The sequence below is a fragment of the Mytilus californianus genome, unplaced genomic scaffold (assembly GCF_021869535.1).
Source record: "Mytilus californianus isolate M0D057914Y unplaced genomic scaffold, xbMytCali1.0.p SCAF_1, whole genome shotgun sequence".
Taxonomy (NCBI): domain Eukaryota; kingdom Metazoa; phylum Mollusca; class Bivalvia; order Mytilida; family Mytilidae; genus Mytilus; species Mytilus californianus.
This window is the reverse complement of record NW_026262581.1, coordinates 133,206,681-133,227,226: the sequence shown is the minus strand read 5'-3', so window position 1 is coordinate 133,227,226 and position 20,546 is coordinate 133,206,681. Positions and strand designations below refer to the sequence as shown.

General features: G+C 33.1%; 1 protein-coding gene across 1 annotated transcript in view; it reads right to left on the bottom strand.

Annotated features, from left to right (window-relative positions):
- The window catches only part of LOC127735061 (nucleolar protein 4-like), a 65,208-nt gene that overhangs the window by 6,631 nt on the left and 38,031 nt on the right, over positions 1–20,546 (bottom strand). The window contains exons 4-5 of the mRNA XM_052245159.1: positions 12,518–12,596; positions 72–241 (exon numbers count right to left, since the gene is read on the bottom strand). Of these exons, the coding sequence (XP_052101119.1) occupies positions 72–241; positions 12,518–12,596 (249 nt within the window). The remainder of the gene's footprint in view (positions 1–71; positions 242–12,517; positions 12,597–20,546) is intronic.

Sequence of the window (20,546 nt, the reverse complement as noted above, 5' to 3'; positions counted from 1 at the left end):
TAAAAAAAAAAAATTACTTAAATCTACAATTGCAAATCCATCGCATTTCACTGGTCTGTTACCTTACTTACCTCTGCACTACTGTCATCGCTTGCTCGTCGTTTTCTGTCATTTCTAGGGATCGGTGATTTAGCAATTGATATTTTATCTTCTTCCATTGGACTATCTGTACTCCTGGTACTCTTTGGTGTTGATAAATTTACAGGTCCATTTACTGCGTCTCCGTTCTCAGATGGGGCATCTGTAAAAATGTAAAAAATAAAATAACTTAGCACCTTCTATAGCTAGTAAATGTCTGACTTCAAGCCAAATGCAGAAAGAACTCAACATTGTTGCATAGATTTCGTTCTGCTTTTTATGACCTTTCTGCATCTGACTATCGCATCACAATTCCATTTTTGCTGTAATACATTGCATATCACATGAAAGTGATCTCTATAAACACTACTGGTACACATGTCTTTATAATCCCGCTGGGTAAAACAGGTTACATGGGTTATATAGTCGGGGAGGTTGTATGAGACAACATACAACCCCCTTGATATAGTTTACTCTATAAAAACTGCTAGTGCACTGCTGTGTAGCCACAGAGGTTGTATGAGACAACATACAACCCCCTTGATATAGTTTACTCTATAAAAAAACTGCTGGTGCACTGCTGTGTATTTATAATCACACTGGGGGAGTTTACCCTACAAACAGTTTAAACTACATCTAGCTTTAGAGATCTCAACTTTCCCCCTTTTTAATCTCGATCAGTTAACTATAAAACATACTTTTAAAATAAAACTCACAATAAAAGGTAATGCAGAAAAGGCACTATTCTCTGAAATAACGGTGTATATAATAGATAACAAAAAAATAACACAAAATAATCAAAAAATATACCACAATAAAGAATGCTCACAGTTTGTGAAAGCAAACTCAAAGTCATTGATTAACTTGCCTTTATGAAATTATGCCGTCCTATAGCAACGTCAGAAACAGTACAGGACAACACGATTCTGTGCAATGCCCAAAACAAGCTAAAGTGAGTAGAGAAACCTACTGGATTAAAGTTACTAAAAAGGGCAATGGGATTGTGTATGGGGAATATATGAGTATGTTTTTAGAAATCAAACTAAAGGTAGATTTCAATGAATATTTTTCAGAAAAAAGAAAACGAAAACTTTATCACTAATCTCGATTTCTATTGTGCTAAACAGAAAAAAAGTGTTTAACTTCAAATTATCTAAGTTATCTCACATTTTTAATTAAAATTTTCAAATATTTTGATAAAATCTCCATGTATGCAAGAAAAATTACCATAAGATTTAAAATCTTTAAAGTTCTGAATATATGTATATGCAAACTAGTTACATTTTTATATTAGCTTTGCAACTTGCGGTAAAAATTTATACTGGCCATTTGAGCCAATACAATTTTCGACATCCGAACAATCTTAATGCAATTGCGCATATATATGCGTAGTGTACGACTCAATGCGATTTATTTCCACCCAAAGGCCTCATTTTTTTAACCAAATTATGCACATCTTTTGTGTTATTCATTTGCTGTTTCTTAAAAAAAACAGACTGGAAAAGACACAAATGCAATAAATCACAAAAGACTGGTATATATCTGAAATGGTGCGTTCATTGTCAAAGAATTTGAAGAAATCAACGGTTTCTGCGCAAAAACTTACATTGACCAATTCAGGTACCAAATTTACCCTTATTTGAAATCTGGAAAGCTCGGATTATAAAAATTTGAAAGACAGAATTCGTGTGTTTACACACGTATATATTTTCTTTTTTCTTTCTTTCAGTCATTAAACACGCTTCATTTGCTTTCACAGTGAAATAAAATTGAACGTATGTTCAGATTTTTTCTTACAAAAAGCTTGTATGCTTCATTCAATTTAATTTCACACGCAACTGCGCGTTCACTCATTTGAACACGAGCACTGAGTGAAGTCTTTAAGTAGCAGATGTGTTACTCAAAAAATTCAATTTTATTGATAACTGCAATTGTAAATTCGAGCTGTTAACCTACAAAAATGTCAATTCTTTTTTTCCCCAATTAAAACCACAAAATGTAATTGTAAAAAGTAATACATATTTTTTTTAATCAAAACAATGTCTCTATTTGATTTCTTCCCTAATTTTCTCCAAGTAATTTCCAATCACCATCCTTTTTCTATTGATTTTAATACGATATCGACAAAAAATCAGAAGGTTTTGTAAGTGCAAATGACAAATTAAGATAGTTCCTGCGTACGTGATGTAAGGTATGCAAGCAACAACTTCGATCAACGACCAGTGGACGATTAGACACTTCGGTTGCCATAGAAATCCAATTTTCTTACCTGTCTCTCTTTGTGTTACCTGATAATATCTCCGTATCCAAAAATATCGATCTTATTTCAAAATATTTTTTCTTACCTTGTAAAAGTTTATCCATCAACCGCCTATTCAGTGAAATTATTTTCAAAGTATTTTAAATCACCATATTCGGTGTCAGTTACGCATTTATCGAATGAAGTATTTGTAGTAAGCACAGGAGGTGATACGTGTTTCTCTTGCATGCAAATCCGATTCCTTTGTGACGCTTCATGAATAATGGTTCTACTCTTACATATTGATCGTCTGCTGAGAGGTTTAGCAGACGACACCATACCTACGGTTCCTGACTTTAATTATCCGGTATTAGGTTGGGATTTACCTTCAGCAAACACTGTTGACAACCTGTCGTGGTGATTTGTATCAATTCATCTACGATTTTATGTTTCCTTGACAATATTTCCAATTCCCCTTTTTTAAACAATAATAAACTGTTTCCAAAAATTCTTATCTATTTTTTTTTAAAATAAAATAGCTGTATCGCCTTTTTTAATATTGTCATAAAAAAATGTCCTTAAGCATGTATTAAATGGAAAGTAGTAATAAAATCATTGGAGAAAATGTTTTTCGACTTTGCCATTCTCAGGAAAAGGTGAAATAGGAAACAGAATAACAGAGATGTCTTTAGTTTCTATATTAATATTATATATAATGTTACGCCGATTTATCTATGTGTCCACCCACGCCCTACCCGTTCATTTCCGCATATGATGATGTTACCATACCTACAACTGAACGCATAACTTAAATATTAACCATCCATTTTCTTATTATTTTTTTTAATTTAGAATTAACATATTCGAGTATGTTTGTTTTCTGCATAAAAAGACGGAAAAATGAATTCCACACAAGAGATATGAATACAATTAAGGAAATAGATATTTAGAAGTCTGTGTATGGTATTATGTATTTAGAAGCTCGGGAGTGTGTGTGTGTGTGTGCGTGTGTGTGAGAAAGGATGACAGAGTAACAAAAGTCCTTGTTTGATGGTCAATGAAATACACGAACATCAAAACCAAATCAAATATTAGAAAAAATTGATAGACAAATAATGTTGAAAGTATTTTTAGTTATAAATAAAAAAAAAGTAACAAAATGTGACAAACAATAGCATTCTTAACCGGACATTAATAATATAACAGTTTCAACCGGACGTTGGGGAGTCAGACTAAATTATTTAGGGTTATGATTTTGTTGTTTCCTAAGCTAACTACTCTTTAAACATTGGCATCATATATATGTTACAAAACAATTGTCAAATTGCGTTTATTAAGTTTGTTTTCATTAACTGGCTGGTACTTATTATAGCAAAGAGTTTAAACCATTTGTTTCCTTTGCTTTCATTTTTTTTCTATGCTACTTTCATTTTTTCATATTCTATACTTGTCTTCTAAAGGAAAATGAGTCCGTGAGTGTTTATAAATGACCAAATATAAACGCATTACCTTATTCGTCTGCTCAAATCTTCATAAGTCACAAGTTTTTGTTTTTCCCTTAAGAAAATACAAGTTGTTAAGTGAGCACATGACAAAAACAGAACTGTTGACATATGTTCCATCATCCATATTGTTATTTCATAAGATGAATGTTTTTAACATTTCAATGAGTATTTAATTTCCTTTAAAAATATTTTTTTGAAAAAAGTAAATGTGAAAAAAGTTTCAACTGACACAAATCATTTTTATATCAAAACAAGCTTTGGAAAATCTACATTTGACGTCACATAGTTTTAAGTTTAAACATCTAGAAATGTGAGTAAATCTAATACTATGTTTGTTATTAAGACATGCTGGGTGGTGTATTTGATCTGCCCATATCCAGCTTTTCTCTGATAAGGCATCGATTCCTGGTTGTTCAGAACAAATATAACCATTAATACGGTGAATCGATCATCTACAAACATCGCCAAAGTGGCACTCATACCATCAAACACAGTTCAGATGTCTCTACGGGGGCTCTCTACTCTTCTAATGGTAGCTATCAGGAAAATATTGGAAACTTCATCTCTCCCCAGTCATGGCGACAGAATAATGTCACATATCAATGTAACATCATCAATAAACACAATTTTATAACATCTTTACATTGCTACTCATAAAAGACGATAATTTAATACAAGTGTTGTAAAATGTACTGATACATATGTCACCGAATTCACGAGGGCAAAGATTTACAAGTAGTTTTCGGAATTGTTTTCTTTGGTTTTGATGATTTAACAAAGTAAATTGTCAAGCACTGATCCTATTGAACGAAGTACTTTAATCGTCAACCTATATACTAGTTACAAAAAAAAAATACAACTAAAATACCGAACTCCAAGACAAATTAAAAAAGGGGAAGACCATGAAAACTAGTTACAATACATACTTGTTACATTCAATGAAATAATTCATTTTGTACAATTTTACATGCAGAATAGTAAGAGATGAGATGTAACGCAATACGTCAATGAAAGAGCAATTCTGTAATTCTAAAACGTATTTTAACCAGAAAAGACACAGCTCAGTTCTGTTTTTACAATTATTAATAGTAATTGTATTGCAACTAATATAAATAGAAAAAGACATGTTCTGTTTTTTATTTTACTTCTTATCTGAAGCAGAACCTAACTTTGATGCCTGTCTCTAATGAAGCTGAAATTCCATGATTTTCTGTTCACTGTTTGTCGTAAAGCATTTCTAGCATCATGACCTTATTTGGTTTTTATTAAGCTCCAAATCTTCTTACAAATAACATCTATGCAGGAACTCGGTGTATTTACAAATCACTAGTGATGTGCGTATCAGGACTTCCCAAGACATCGATTTTCTCTCTCCCAAACTATCTTATCAGAGAAATGAACGATCAGTCAGAATTTTGGTCTCAGAAATAACACAGGATTACACATCCTAAAATGGATGACTGGCATTTCCATTTAAAAATTATCGTGATAGTATGTAAACTCTCGCGTGCAAATAAAAACTGCCATGGAAGAAACCGTTTTCCCGCATTTTATGTTTGACAAAAAGGACTTCTTGATTTTTTAGGGGTTTATTACACATTGTTATTGTAGCTAACTTGCATTGAATATCTAACAAAACGAATAATTGATATGAAAAACTTTTTGAAATTCAAATTTTATCACATCTGGTATTCTTTATAATGACCTCTTTTATTGTTTATTGTTCTTTCAGTTATTTATTTTAGAAAAACGTTCGATATAGGTTTCGGCTTTTTTGTTGGCAAATGTGCAAGAGCATATGTATGGAATTACCATGCATTGTCTTATGAAAAGGTGGCAAAATAAAAAAAAACAAAAAAACAGTAGTTCAGAAAGGTCTTTGGATGGCACAAAGAGGTATGTAGGTTTCATATTGGAATGATGGACTCCTGGCAATCTTGAGAATTTTTGACACAACCAGTGCTATGACAGTGGTATATAGTAAGGATATATATCTTATACAGACTAGCGATGTGTGTGAGCGCATATTATTAGGCAGACATTGTCTCAGTTTCTGGTAAAACCTTTTCGATCCTTTTAAGCACTGGGTAAAAAACGTATAGTTCACTAAACGTGAAACTGTTTAAACTCAAAGAAACGAAATCGTTTCGAGTTTAAGTTGACTCCATGACCTTCGCATAAAAGTATAAAGTTTAAAGTAAACCACAAGAAAAGATTGTAACCGGATGCTGTTACGAAGTCTCCCAAACAAAGTCCCTATAAGTATAAACCCATAAGGACTCTCCTTATTATTCATTCAATTCAATAAAATTTCCATTTTTTTTTTAAATTTGTATAATTTGAAAAAAAATCTGTTCAAGGTCAAGAGTCAAGGTCATAATTGACCTTTTGACCTTAAGTAGGCCATACGTCCCATGGTCATTAATGAAGACCCATGTGTAACTGTTCTCAAGTTAAAATCATTTGAAAATTAAAATAAATAAAATCACATAGGGTTCTATAGTAAACCCCTACCTTCATTTGGCCACTCAAAGTACCCTTAAATAGACATCAATGCACAAAAAAAGCCTGATTGCCCACTAGACATGAAAGCCTAACATTTTGTGGAAAGTAAGTAAATCTGACAAGCGGTTTTGGAGAACTGCTGCGGACAAGTTCAACTTCGAAGTGGCGGAAGAAGAAGAAGTCGCCAAATTTTGTTTGGGAGACTTAATTAAGAAATCGTCATTATTAATGAGAAATGTGGACGGAATATTTCCGTTTATGCGCACTCTGTTTAATGTAGAGGAATGAACAGTAATGGGAATGTTTATAAGAAATCGCACTAAAAATGTTGACCTCTACATGCCTTTTGGTTGTTTGTAATGTTAGGTTAATTGTCGGACAAAAATCTTGTAAATAATAGATTGATATGAAAATGCACCATAAGTAAATAAGCCTTTCAGTAAAACAATCTGTACTTTCTGTTTTAATGTACAGGTTTATCGTAAAGCTATGATTAGATTGTATGCAATGCATTCAAAATAAGCATTTCTTCTACAATTTTATAAATTAGATTTATCCCTTCAATTACCTTACAAAAATCAGTCATTCTACCAACGATGCTAAATATTTCAGCACTAAAATTCGGAAACTTTTAATTTTAGGTTTTTTTCATTATTTTTTTTCTTTAAAAGTACATTATAAAATATCATGCAAGTAAGTTTAATAATGACTGTCGGACTGGTGTATGCCCTTTAACGATGTCAACATTTTGTGCTGACCTTATGGCAATTTTTATGGTACATCACTAGTGAAGTGTTGCTTTTAGTGTATGCTTTACTTAGGATATCTGAATCTTGTGAAATATTATCTATTCCATCAAATTCAATAATGTTATCAAACAAAAAGTTCTTAACAACGGTTATAAATAAAACTCGAGAGGACATTATGATTTCTCACTGAAACAACATGCAATGACGACCAGAAACTTCTGCAGATATATATAATCAACTTAACATAGATATAAAGATTTGGTTTTGAAGTTTGGTTGTACCTGTAGAAAACTTACTTTAAACGGGATAGCACATCCTCATTTTTACGGAGATGTTATTTACCGAGCCCGGAAATTTAGAAACGATCCGGGTAAACTTATCGATCCTTTATATAAACTTATTCTAAAAGGTAACCAATTCAACACTGTAATTAGATCTTTGAATATTTTTTGTATTGGTATTGATATTGATTTTGTTATCAGTAAATTAAAAGCAAACTAAATATTATTGTTATATACATATGCACATTCATGGCTCTACAATCTGTCGATACCTGTATATTGGCATCGCACAAGGTCATGTTTTTCTCTGACTGTTTATGACGTCTTTATACTAAATTCATTGGATGTTAGATGTGTACTGATTGATAATTTAGTCTTAGATGCAGGTTTTTTTTTATTAGTTGTTATTGGCTTTGAACTAGCTGTAAGTAACTGCGAGTACTCTCAGATCTGTACTTAGTGTCTTTTTGTTGTTGGGATGTACAAGTATCCGTCCACGTCTACTCCGTGTTTTTGTTAGATGTATTTCTATTTGTATCCATCTGATGAGTTAAGCCTTTTTCAACTGATTTTTATAGTGTGTTCTTATGTTGTACTGTTACACCACTGTCCCAGGTTAGGGGAGGGTTGGGCGCCCGCTAACATGTTTAACTCCGCCACGTTCTGTATGTGCCTGTCCCAAGTCAGGAGCCTGTAATTCAGTGGTTGTCGTTTGTTGCTGTGTTATTACATATTTGTTTTTCGTTCATTATTTTGTACATAAATTAGGTCGTTAGTTTTCTCGTTTGAATTGTTTTACATTTGTCATTGCGGGGCCTTTTATAGCTGACTATGCGGTATGGGCTTTGCTCATTGTTGAAGCCCGTACGGTGACCAATAGTTGTTAATTTCTGTGTCATTTGGTGTCTTGTGGAGAGTTGTTATATTGGCAATCATACCACATCTTCTTTTTTATAGTGATACTGTAGATGAACTACTTTGAGATTCGGCAACCGAGGCCCCTACTAAGAAAGATGGTCAACATGCGTACTTAACTGGATTCCAGCTAACTATTGAGCAAGCTATGTCCATATTGATAATGAAGATAGAGAAAATCAATAGGAATACAACATACGTCTATGCAGTCAGCTCCTCACAAGATGTTCACCAAACTGAACCTCCTGCAAAAAGCCACACCCTAATTTACAGTATGCTAAGATTGGTCGTCAATTTTTATTATAGTAATTTAATCCTAACCGAATTGTATCTGTGACAGAAATTTTGCTCGATCAAGGAACACTGATCCTTGAATATACCAACCTGATTGTAGTTAAATACATTAATTATTGGCAAGTACACTAGAAAGTAGACATTAATTATTGACAAGTACACTAGAAAGTAGACATTAGTTATTGACAAGTACACTAGAAAGTAGACATTAATTAGTGGCAAGTACACAAGAAAGTAGACATTAATTATTGGCAAGTACACTAAAAAGTAGACATTAGTTATTGGCAAGTACACTAGAAAATAGACATTAATCATTGGCAAGTACACTAGAAAGTAGACATTAATTATTGGCAAGTACACTAGAAAGTAACACTCGCGAGCGCGGGTATAAAGAATACCGTAGATATTTTGAGACGACCAATTGATTTTCTTAAGGGGGTTTCTACACATCTGTTTCCTCCATTTTGTTGGGCTGAATATTCATTTTCATCCTGGTGTGAGCAAGATTATTTTTTTCAGTCCTTACCAAGCCAGAATATTCATTTCCAATTTCGTTCCTTTAGTATTATAGATATTTCGTGTTCAATCATTGGCTGTATTGCAAGTTTGTAAGAGTAAGTTTATGTCAGACTTGGTTTGATTCTCAGGTTTTAAACATTCACGAGACAAATACAGGGAAAGAACGCCAGACAGAAAATTAAATGTAAACGAATGTAAATTCAAAATTCAGTTATTAACATACAGGCCTCCATACTTTTTTTTCGCAGAAAATGCAACAGTTTTTAAAGATTATATAAAGGACATCAATTCTTTGGCAAATAAAATAAAATCCTATCTGTTTAAAATGAAATCTTTTTGGGAAGATCTAGACATTGCGTTCCGGATTTTAAAATTTTGGGTTACCCATTCTCGTTTTCTTGATTTTCCTATAGCAAATACAAAAATAAAGAATGTGTCTGAGGACACGAATGCCCCCGCTCGAGCTTGCTTATAATACGTGAAAATATTTTTTGAGAGCATTTGATGTCACTGCTAGTGCGGTAATGAAAAAAAATGAAATTTTCCAAGTTATAAAGGGGAATAACTCTAGAACGGTAAGTGACTCACTGCCCAAATTCGATCTCCGTCTGCTGCGAGTTTTGGTTCTTAGCATTGTGTATGAATTGCATAAAATTTGCACGAGGCAAACTTAAGTTAATTTGCTTCATGCAAATTTAAGTTAGAGTGCGGATACGAAAAAGTTTGCTATTTTCCAAGTTATAAAGGGGAATAACTCCTCTAGAACGGTTAGTGACGCACTGCCCGAATTCGAACTCTATCTGCGAGTTTTGGTTCCTAGCATTGTGTATGGGTTTCATAAAATTTGGATGAGAAACTAAAGTTAGAGTGAGAAAACAAAAATGGGACGGACGGAAGGACGATCAAGGATAACACTTAACGCCCCCTTCGCGTAGCGGCAAGGGCTTAAAATAACTCATACAATACCGACTTAAAAAAACAAACAACAAATTCAAGGTGACGAACCCAATACATATAGTTAGTTAGTTTTCTCGTTTGAATTGTTTTACATTTGTGATTCCGGGAATAACATCTTGGGTATAAATAAGTCAATGCGACACAAGATCTACAAGAGACGTGCACTTAAACTTAAGACTGTATAAGCAACATGGATGCATCTAAAGTCCAGGATGAAAAGTAAGAAGCTTTGGCACGGAAAGTGGTCTGGTACTAGTGTGCATATCGTGATGTTCATATTTTCACTTTCATATGCCATTATGATTCTCTGTCTAAATCACCGTTATATCTATATATCTAACCTATGACAATAAAAAATATCAGTTTGCTCTATTTACCTACCATAAAACTAGTTCAATGATATAAATATCAAATGTGACCTCCAATTATATGGATAATATAAAATAAGGAGTGTCGTATGATTGCTAAAGTGACAATTATCAAATGACGTGGATTTAAGCAGTTATAGGTCATCGTACCCCCCCCCCCCTTTTTTTTAAGACTGAGAAAAACCCATGTCCTTTATTCGGCTAAAAAGGCCCCAACAGTCTGATTTATGACAAAATATAAACAAAAACAAATATGACAGACGTCAAACAACGACATCCACTGATGAATCATGAATCTGTTATACCCCTTGTTTTTCTATAGTCCCAATGATTTTACGTATTCATGAGTTGGGTTAACTCAAAACAAGCGTCATAAAAAATATGAAAACATCCTGACCTTCAAAAGTGAAGAAGTTGTTATAATATTGCACAAAAGGCTTTTATAAACAACAAGTTAAAAAAATAAACCAATTCTGGCGAAAAGGACAATCAGTAATTTTAATAAATGTTTTCGTCATATGCTGTTAGTTATCATTTTCAAGCAAGGGAATCATTTGAATAATTTTAAAAAATGTATACAGTTTAATATAAAGGAACTTTGCTACATTTGTTTGTTTTTATAGTGATTAAGATGATAACACAATGTTGACTGCTGTACCCCTATTTTTGACATTTTTACCTATTGTGTCTGTTTGTTTTGTTCACGAATCGTTGTCAATATAATGGAATTTAATGCGACTGTCATACAAGTGAGAGGTTTAGCTAGCTATAAAACCAGGTTCAATCCACCATTTGCTACATTAGAAAACGCCTGTACCAAGTCAGGAATATGACAGTTGTTATCAATTCGTTCGATGTGTTTGAGCTTTTGATTTTGCCATTTGATTAGGGACTTTCCTTTTTGAATTTTCCTCGGAGTTCAGTATTTTTGTGATTTTACTTTTTGCTAGCTTTATTACATTAATGGTAACTCGCAACACTTCCTTAGCTTTGGTAATGTATTGGTATCTCGCGGAACTTAGATAGCTTTGAAAGACTGAGGATAGATTTAAGATTATTCGCGGAACTTCGTTAGCTTTGATAATTGAATATTAACTCGCGACACTTTGCTTTGTTAGCGTTGGTAAGTAAATGGTTACTCACCTAACTTTGTAAGCTTTATTCAATTAATGATAACTCTCCGAACTTTGTTTGCTTTATTCAATTAATGATAACTCGTGGAACTTCGTTAGCTTTATTCATTTAATGATAACTCTCCGAACTTTGTTTGCTTTATTCAATTAATGATAACTCGTGGCACTTCGTTAGCTTTGTTCAAGTAATGATAACTCGTGGAACTTCGTTAGCTTTATTCAATTAATGATAACTCGCCGAACTTTGTTTGCTTTGTTCAATTAATGACAACTCGTAGAACTAAGTTAGCTTTGTTCAATTAATGATAATTTGTGGAACTTTGTTTGCTTTATGCCTTTTGAACGTAAATGGTAAGTCGCCGAACTTCGTCAGCTTTGGTAAGTAAATAGGAACTCGCCGAACTAAGTTAGCTTTGATAAGTAAATGGTAACTCGCGGAACTTCGTTAGCTTTAGTAAATAAATGATAACTCTCGGAAAACTCTCGGAAATTCGTTAGCTTTGGTAAGAAAACGGTAACTCGCCAATCTTCGATAACTTTAGTATGTTAATGACAACTCGTGGAACTTCGCCAGTCTTTTGTAGTAAATGGTAACTCACCGAAGTTTCTTATATTTGGTATTTCAATGGTAACTCCCATATCTTAGATAGTGTGGTAAGTAAATTGTAACTAGCGGATCTTCGTTAGATTTTAGTAAGCAAGTTAATGATGGCAAATGAGAACCAACCTTACTTTTAGCCTAATTACATAATCTATGAACTGAACATTTACATTTTTTAACATTGTATGAAGCTAATAACATGCGTGAAGTCGTGCTTTACATATTCTTGTTGACAATTTTACGCAAGATATTTATTTTTTTTATCAAATTTGTAATAATTCATATTGTGATAATAAATGTAACAACTTTACTCATTAAATTTTCACTAAGACTGGTTACTTTACTATAACATCAAGACGACGTCAAGTCTTACCTTTCACAGGTGTGCTGGTCCTAATATCCGTAACAGGACTCGCTTCACTGACCAGACTGTCTGTTGTAGACATACTCTCCTACAAAAATCAAAATCAAGATGATATTTGGACCGGTAGGGTTGATTGATTGTTGTTTGCGTAATATCCAATGGCAAATATTTCTTGCGTATTCAAGATGATTGTACATAATGGATTAAAAAAAAACATATATCAAAATCGGACTAGAACTAAAGATGGGCTACGTCGGGCAAATCCTGATATTCCCGCTGCATATTGGTAAGGGAAAGTCGAACACGTATATATATTGAAAGCAAATATGACCACAGAATTGAGCTAAACACAGTACTTGGCTGCAAACAAACTTTAACTCTAATATCTTCGAAATGGTAAGAACTACAGCAAATCTGTAAAGTTTTGTTGAAAAAATTCAAGCAAAGTTTGTTGCAAGGTGTGTTAAGAATTCGCATACAAATACAAATTTGGGCATGAATTTCATTTAGCACCTTTTCATTCCTTATATCTGGGAAATCTTGTCAAATAAGGTAGAACAACGCAGATGTTAATTTGGTAAGAAATCTAAAGAAAAATCTTTACATCACACAAATATTCAAATGTTGATGATTTGACTTTTTGAGGCCTTATATCTCGGAAATAATATAGCGAGTCTTTATTTTTCAATTCAAGAGTTTTTAATTCCTTCAATGGTAAAAATAAATCATTCCAATCTGATTTATGATAAAATTATAATTTAAGACACAGATTACCTTTTAACCCCTAATCACCTTTCATCTGGCAAGAAATTAGAGCTTGGTAAAAAAATAAATCTAGTATTTCATACGCGTAGCCTCGTAAAATTATGAGTAAACTTGTATATATACAAAACACAAAAGATCGTCAAAAGTATGATTATACTAGAATACATACGACTAAAATCGTTTAGGGTATACAGTTTTATATGCAATGGACGGGGTAGAATACTACCGTACGGAGCCTGGTTTTTTATTTAGTCTAGCGCTGGAGATGAAAAGTCTAGCACTCAAGATGTTAACTCCAGCGCTTGTTATACTGGGGAATACGTTTAATAAGTTGAGAGGGATTTGGTGATAAATATTATTTAAAAAGTTGTTCTATATGTAACTGCAAGATGCCCTGACAATTAAACACAAAAAACTGCAGATATCTTTCAAGTATTTCAAACATAAAATCTTTCTTCACAGTGATATATATCTAAGCAGATAAAGACTATATACCCGGTATTTATTAAGCATCTTAGTAAAGATTTTAACTTGTAATGGTTAATTCGCTATTTTAACGTTCTCAAGTTTAAACTTTGCCTCTTTATTCGTAGCTTTCCGTTGATAACCATTTTAATTAGGTATATTTATATACGACTTATACACCTAACAGGAGTGTAAATATTATCCACACATTATATTTGTCTCCCATAAATTATTGATAAAAATTTGTCCAATAATGAACCCAACGTAGATCACGTTCCCCAAAACCGTTGATATTAATGTAGTAAAGTGGTTAATGCCGAAAGTAGCAGAGAAAATCAATATTAGAATTGTGTGACATGACTATGTCCGCTGAGAGTCTGCTTACATTATCATCCAATCTCTGTACCATCAACTGTAAACCTCATTTGCCCAATTCAAAGGCTTAATTGTCCCAGGTAAAATCAATACAGGTGAGCCGTTACTGATCAGGGAACTTTTCAGGTAAAATATCGACGTCCTTTTTGAAAGAATATACATCTTCTTAAAAGCTTTCCTTGTAAGATAACAGATCTTTCATCCTTTCATGGATAAAATAATGTATTTGGATAACCTGAATTAAAAATTACTACCCCCGTCCACCAAAAAAACAACAACAACAACAAAAACAAACAAAAAACAAACATATGTAAATAAATTGTTGTGGTCACAATAGTTCAAATAAATCGTAAATTATATTCGAAAAAAAAAAACTTACTGTTGAGATTGAGTGGTCCTTCATTGGTAAATCCTGTAACTCTTAAACACAAAGGACAAATTTTTGATGTTTTATAACTCTTAAACGTCAAAAATTTATGTCTAACTGGAGGCTATTTTCTCCAAAAAGTTAAAAAGCGAAGAAAAATACTTTGATTGGTCCGTCCTCTTTTGTCCCAATCCCGTTACACACTTTTCCAATACAGGTGGTAGTTATTCACCCTTTGATCGTTGAATTAAACCCATTAACAAAGGAATCAATAATATTTTGTGAGACTATTATAATCGATTACCCCATCTGCACCTCTGCTAAAGGGTAACAGCTGTGTCGCGTGCCATGGTGTGCGACTTTTGTCAGCGTATGACCCGATGTTACCGATCGATACGAACGTTTTTGGTAGCGTTGTGATCATCTATTGTCAAAATAAATCCACCCTTCCATAATTTTCAAATCAAAATTAACTGTGCTAGTTGTTGCGATCATAATGGTCAGTTTTCAAGATATAAATATCACCGTTTACATTAAAGAAATAAAACATGTGTTCCTCTTCTCCCAACTGATATTATAAAATTATCTTTCATACTTACAATACACACATTTTCCCCACTTGGTAAAAATTCAATATCGACAAATAAAAAAAAATCTGAAGAATTCAAAATCTTTGTATTGATTCATCTTCACCCTACATTCTCAGTAAATGTCTCGTTCTATCTTAAATTCAACAGTTACATCATCTAATCAATACTAAAGGTTGAAAAAATAAAAACTTTTTACCTCGGATTTTCCTTTATCTGTTTTACTCGTCTTTTTCGACATATTTCGGCACCCACCGGTTCTTTTTCTTGTTCCTGATTGTGTTACTAAATAGTCACTGTTCACTAAGAATTAACCAGTTTTAGCAATTACACCTGGTACAATATTTTTATGAATAACGAAGGTGAACTACACATCAATACAACTGTCACCAATGTATTGGCGACGGATGCTGAATAACGTTCCCCTGAATATCGATCGCGAATAACTAAATATGGGTAAAGTCAATTTTCCAAATCTTTACAGAAGCTGACATTATCAGGAGCATGCGCCGTATCGATGACAAAAGCCCCCATTAACAATCGGTAGAATTTAGGGCTAGCTATTGATCTGATTCTTCAGTGCACCCATACGCTTGCCTCTAGGCACCTTCCTTCGTATCGATCGCTGTTATAAATAATGAAGTACAGTGGTTTTGGAAGAGTGGTTTAACATCCAGCATCTGTTGTCAACTGTTTTATATTAAATGGGAGAAACAAATACCCTTCACTAAAACATACGTTTCGTTTTAAATCATTTGAAATAACGGAACCAGTTTTAGATTAGGAGATATTCTTTTCCAATCGATGGAGGATAAGCTTCTCTGATGATAAATAATTGATTGTCACCGAATAGTGTGACATTTTATATAAAACACTCACACAGTTCCTGAGAGAATGGGGGAAAATCGGGTAAAATGAAGTAACTGTCTTTTCTTTTAATTTGTTTTTTTTTCCTTCATTTCATTAATAATTTGCGACGGAGACATTAAATTCTTAAACTTCTTTTTCATGTTTATGTATATTATAGTTACTTGCTGTCGTAGCTAATACACTGAAATTGTGATGTAAGATAAATTGTATAAATGTTGCATAAAAAATCAGGTATTTTCATTTTTTTTTGTAATTCTTTTAGTTATTTGAGTGTTTGTCAATGGAATGTTTTTACTTTTGTCCATGGTCTCGGAATAGTTTAGAAAACATTTAGTGGTCTGGTCTTTCCTTCTTTCCGTTGTGTTTTTATTACTCCTTGATGCCACCAAACTTCACTCTTTTGCAAAGATGCGGCGTTAAACAACCACAAACCAATCAATCAAATTTCCTTAATTTATAATTTTGTTTATACGAACAAATTTGAATTCACGGCATAAATAAAAATACAGCAGGGACCTGCACCGGTTGTCTTTGTTTTCGTTTCTTGTTCGACTTTATTATTTTTCAAAATTAATGGTGATATTTGGGTTAAATTTGTATCGACGGCATGGATCTGATATTGAGAGGTATCACAATGACCTTTGACCATTCCGTTTTATTTTTATATATGTGCAATTTTAGTTTGAATTATCCATTTAGTGCCTACAAATATGGTGACACGCAATACAATTTGATATTTGTAAGTTACATTTCATTTTATTTTGATATTCCGTCATCATTACAATCTTTTTATTTCATTCAAATATATACGGCACTATTAAGGTCCATTTTCATTTATGACAGAAAATGAAACTAAACATTTAATTAGAGATACATGTATAAGAAAACATTGAAGTTGAATTAATAGAAACAAAATGGTGTAATAAGGTCATACGAGCTTCAAACTGGCGTCACTTAGATTTTTTTTTCAATTTATTTTGAGAAACATATACGTTGATTAGTCTTCTATTTTGAACCAATAAGCGCACGCAGTGTACGTCATTTTGAATGCGACAATTAATTTGATTCACACATGCGTTTAATATCATTCAACAAATATATAGTCGGAAATGACTGATAGTTGTAGATTTCGACCAATAATCCAACTTTGTACTAACTTTGGTAGTAGTAATATTGTCTCAGTTCTATGCAGAAGAAAAGCTTTTGGTACGTTTGTCTATGCAAATTTGAATACTGATTTAAAAAAAAAACTTTTAACGCCGATCACCTTCACATTGTGGTCCTTATAAACGGCTACTGCCTTTGCAATCAGCTACATGCACATCCTGCGAACAAAAGTTGAAGTAGTTGTTTTAAAGTATTGTGATGCTTATTTTACAGATCTCTTAAAATAAAATATTTTCAGTAACTACAATAACTGAACTGGTCAAAATACAATCCTAGGTATATATTTTAGCCAAAGCTAGTGATAACTCCTAAAGTATTAGTTTTGCCTCCATCATCAGTTCTATTAAAAAAGATTATTTGTGTAGTACTCATTCCGTAAGTCATATTTCCTTTTTTTAATCAAACTTCATTATTACATGTAGCCTTTGACTTGTAAAAAATAATTTATGTCATAAAACAGAATTAATAATTTAACAGTTATCTTATGAAACTAAGAACAGGGAGTGCAATTAATGGGCAAAACTATCAAACTTGGTACAGGCATGCTTTGTATTAAATGGCGGGATCAATCGATATTTTACAAACTTGAAGCCTCCGCTTTACATTAAGGATAGCCTAGATTTTGATTACTGCTACACTATTTTTCACTTGGCTAGTTGTTCGGAATAGAAAAGAGCAATTTGTTGAATACGTGAAAAACACATAAGGGCTTGAATTAATATTTTATGCAATTCAAACGTATCTGAAATTCGAAACTTTTAACAAATGGTAGCGATTTCGTTTAATTTTGATAAATTTGAAACACAACTTAATACCTATACAAAACCAATTCATACACCACCAATCAGGATTAGCGCTTTGGACGCACAAAATAAATAAAGTGTTATTTTGATTTACCAAGAAAAATTTATCGTTGGTGTTAAACGCCACTATCCGGCACTCATGTTGTTGGAAGTCTAGTGTCCGGAGAGAACCACACACCTTGGGCAGGAAAACCTGAAATCCTTTTCAATTAAGATTCGAGTCGAACGCACCTGCCACGTGCGTGGTTCGAACTGACAATCTTAGTGTTGATAGGCTAGTCAATAACTGCGAGTACTCTCAGATCTGTACTTATTGTCTTTTTGTTGTTTGGATGTACAAGTACCCGTCCACGTCCACTCTGTGTTTTTGTAAGATGTATTTCTATTTGTATCCATCTGATGAGTAAGCCTTTTTCAACTGATTTTTATAGTTTGTTCTTATGTTGTACTGTTACACCACTGTCCCAGGTTAAGGGGAGGGTTGGCGCCTTCAAACTAGTTTAACCCCGCCACATTCTGTATGTGCCTGTCCCAAGTCAGGAGTCTGTAATTCAGTGTTTGTCGTTTGTAACTGTGTTACAGATTTGTTTTTCGTTCATTATTTTGTACACAAATTATGCCGTTAGTTTTCTCGTTTGAATTGTTTTACATTTGTCATTTCGGGGCCTTTTATAGCTGACTAAGCGGTATGGGCTTTGCTCATTGTTGAAGGCCGTACGGTGACCTATAGTTGTTAATTTCTGTGTCAGTTGGTCTCTTGTGGAGAGTTGTCTCATTGGCAATCATACCACATCTTCTTTTTTATAGTGATACTGTAGATGAACTACTTTGACATTCGGCAAACTGTAGATGAACTACTTTGACATTCGGCAACCGAGGCCCCTTCTAAGAAAGATGGTCAACATGCGTACTTAAGATTCCAGCTAACTATTGAGCAAGCTATGTTCATATTGATAACGAAGATAGAGAAAATCGATAGGAATACAACATACGTCTATGCAGTCAGCTCTTCACAAGATGTTCACCAAACTGAACCTCCTGCAAAAAGCCACACCCTAATTTACAGTATGCTAAGATTGGTTGTCAGTTTTTATGTAGACGTCCCATTTGACATTCCTACTATCCATTTTATTTCATTGACTAATTAATTAAGTGCCAGTGTTTGTAAGAATCAGGCAATTTAGAAGAATTTCAAAACATGGCTGAAAAAAACCCACTGACCTAACCATCCTATTTTGAAGTTACCCTCATCCTGAGTTAGAAATGGTGGGTCTTTCGTTTCTGTATGTCTGGTAATTCGAGAAATCTCTATACAAATTTTGGTTAGAATGATAGCAAATTACAGAGTTAGCTCTCCTTAATTTGTAATTTCTAGTGCATTTCAACCAAATTATATCTTGAAATACCAGAAAAGGAAAAGCAAACAAAGGCTATATTCGTGTACCATTATACATTTTGAACTTAAATTAATGTAAACTTGAGTGGGTTTTTTTGACATGTTTTCACCACTGCCTGATTCTTAGGCAGCTTGGCACTTCATTGATTAACTGATTTATTTTTAGAAGTTTGAAAAAAAAATCCTTAAAAGGATTACCTTTAAATAGACAGCGAATTCCGTATAAAAGTATAAAATTAAAACATGCCTTTTAAAATTAAATTGATTCTGTCACATTTTAAAGCGTCGAAATAGATACGGTGATTCCAGGACTTCGATTTCGTTTATGGGAGGGGAAGGGGGGGGGGGTAGTAATAGACTTGTTTAAAAGACTATTATGGAATAGAGAAGGTGGCCCGTTGTTTGGTTGCTTTCTCATTGATGTTTACCTCACAACTTTTTTATTTCAAACATGTGACTAGGCAGAAGCAAATGTAAAGTTCATATTGAACATGATTAAAACGAACAAATTTTGTTAAGTTCTGTTTCAGTTTTAGAAAAGCTTTATCAATGTATTTATGTTTAAATATAACATTTACAGCCGTCAGTTCTTGTATAGTTTTTTCTGTCAACAGTAGTCAGAACAACAAAATATTTTCCCAAAGAAACTCCTTCCTTATCTCTTTACATTATACATCGTGTTTAATTAATGGATTTCACATCAAGCTCTTGTCTTGACTTCTGACTTGTCAACGAAAACCTCTGTAATAAATCTCCTAAATTATTCCAGAACAAAATAAGACACGCTTTCACCAAACCTTTCTTTTACAGTTAAAATAACATCGATTTTACACAGGTAAATTAAGAACACCTGAATTTGTCCAACGGTGTCCCTTTGTAACAGGTAAAAATCTTATCTAAACCAAACTTGTTTCTGTATTGATCTGACAGTAGTCAGGGCTACAAAATCACAGAGGGTTTCACGATTCTATTCTGTATTTGACCCGCAGCGCCACGTATTGATTTTGGTTGTTTTGTCTGTGGATAAGTTGTTGGATATTACTCGCGTCAAAGATATTTGGATGGAAACATCTTAATTTATTATTCATACGGAACAAAGTGACTCCATCGTATATCGTATTCACCACTCTTAACATTGATATAGTTAATGGAATGTGTATGATGAATAGAATGGAAATGTTTTCCAGGATAAATAAAAATACTAAAAAAATCCAAATAAATGAAATTATTGCTTTTTAACTTG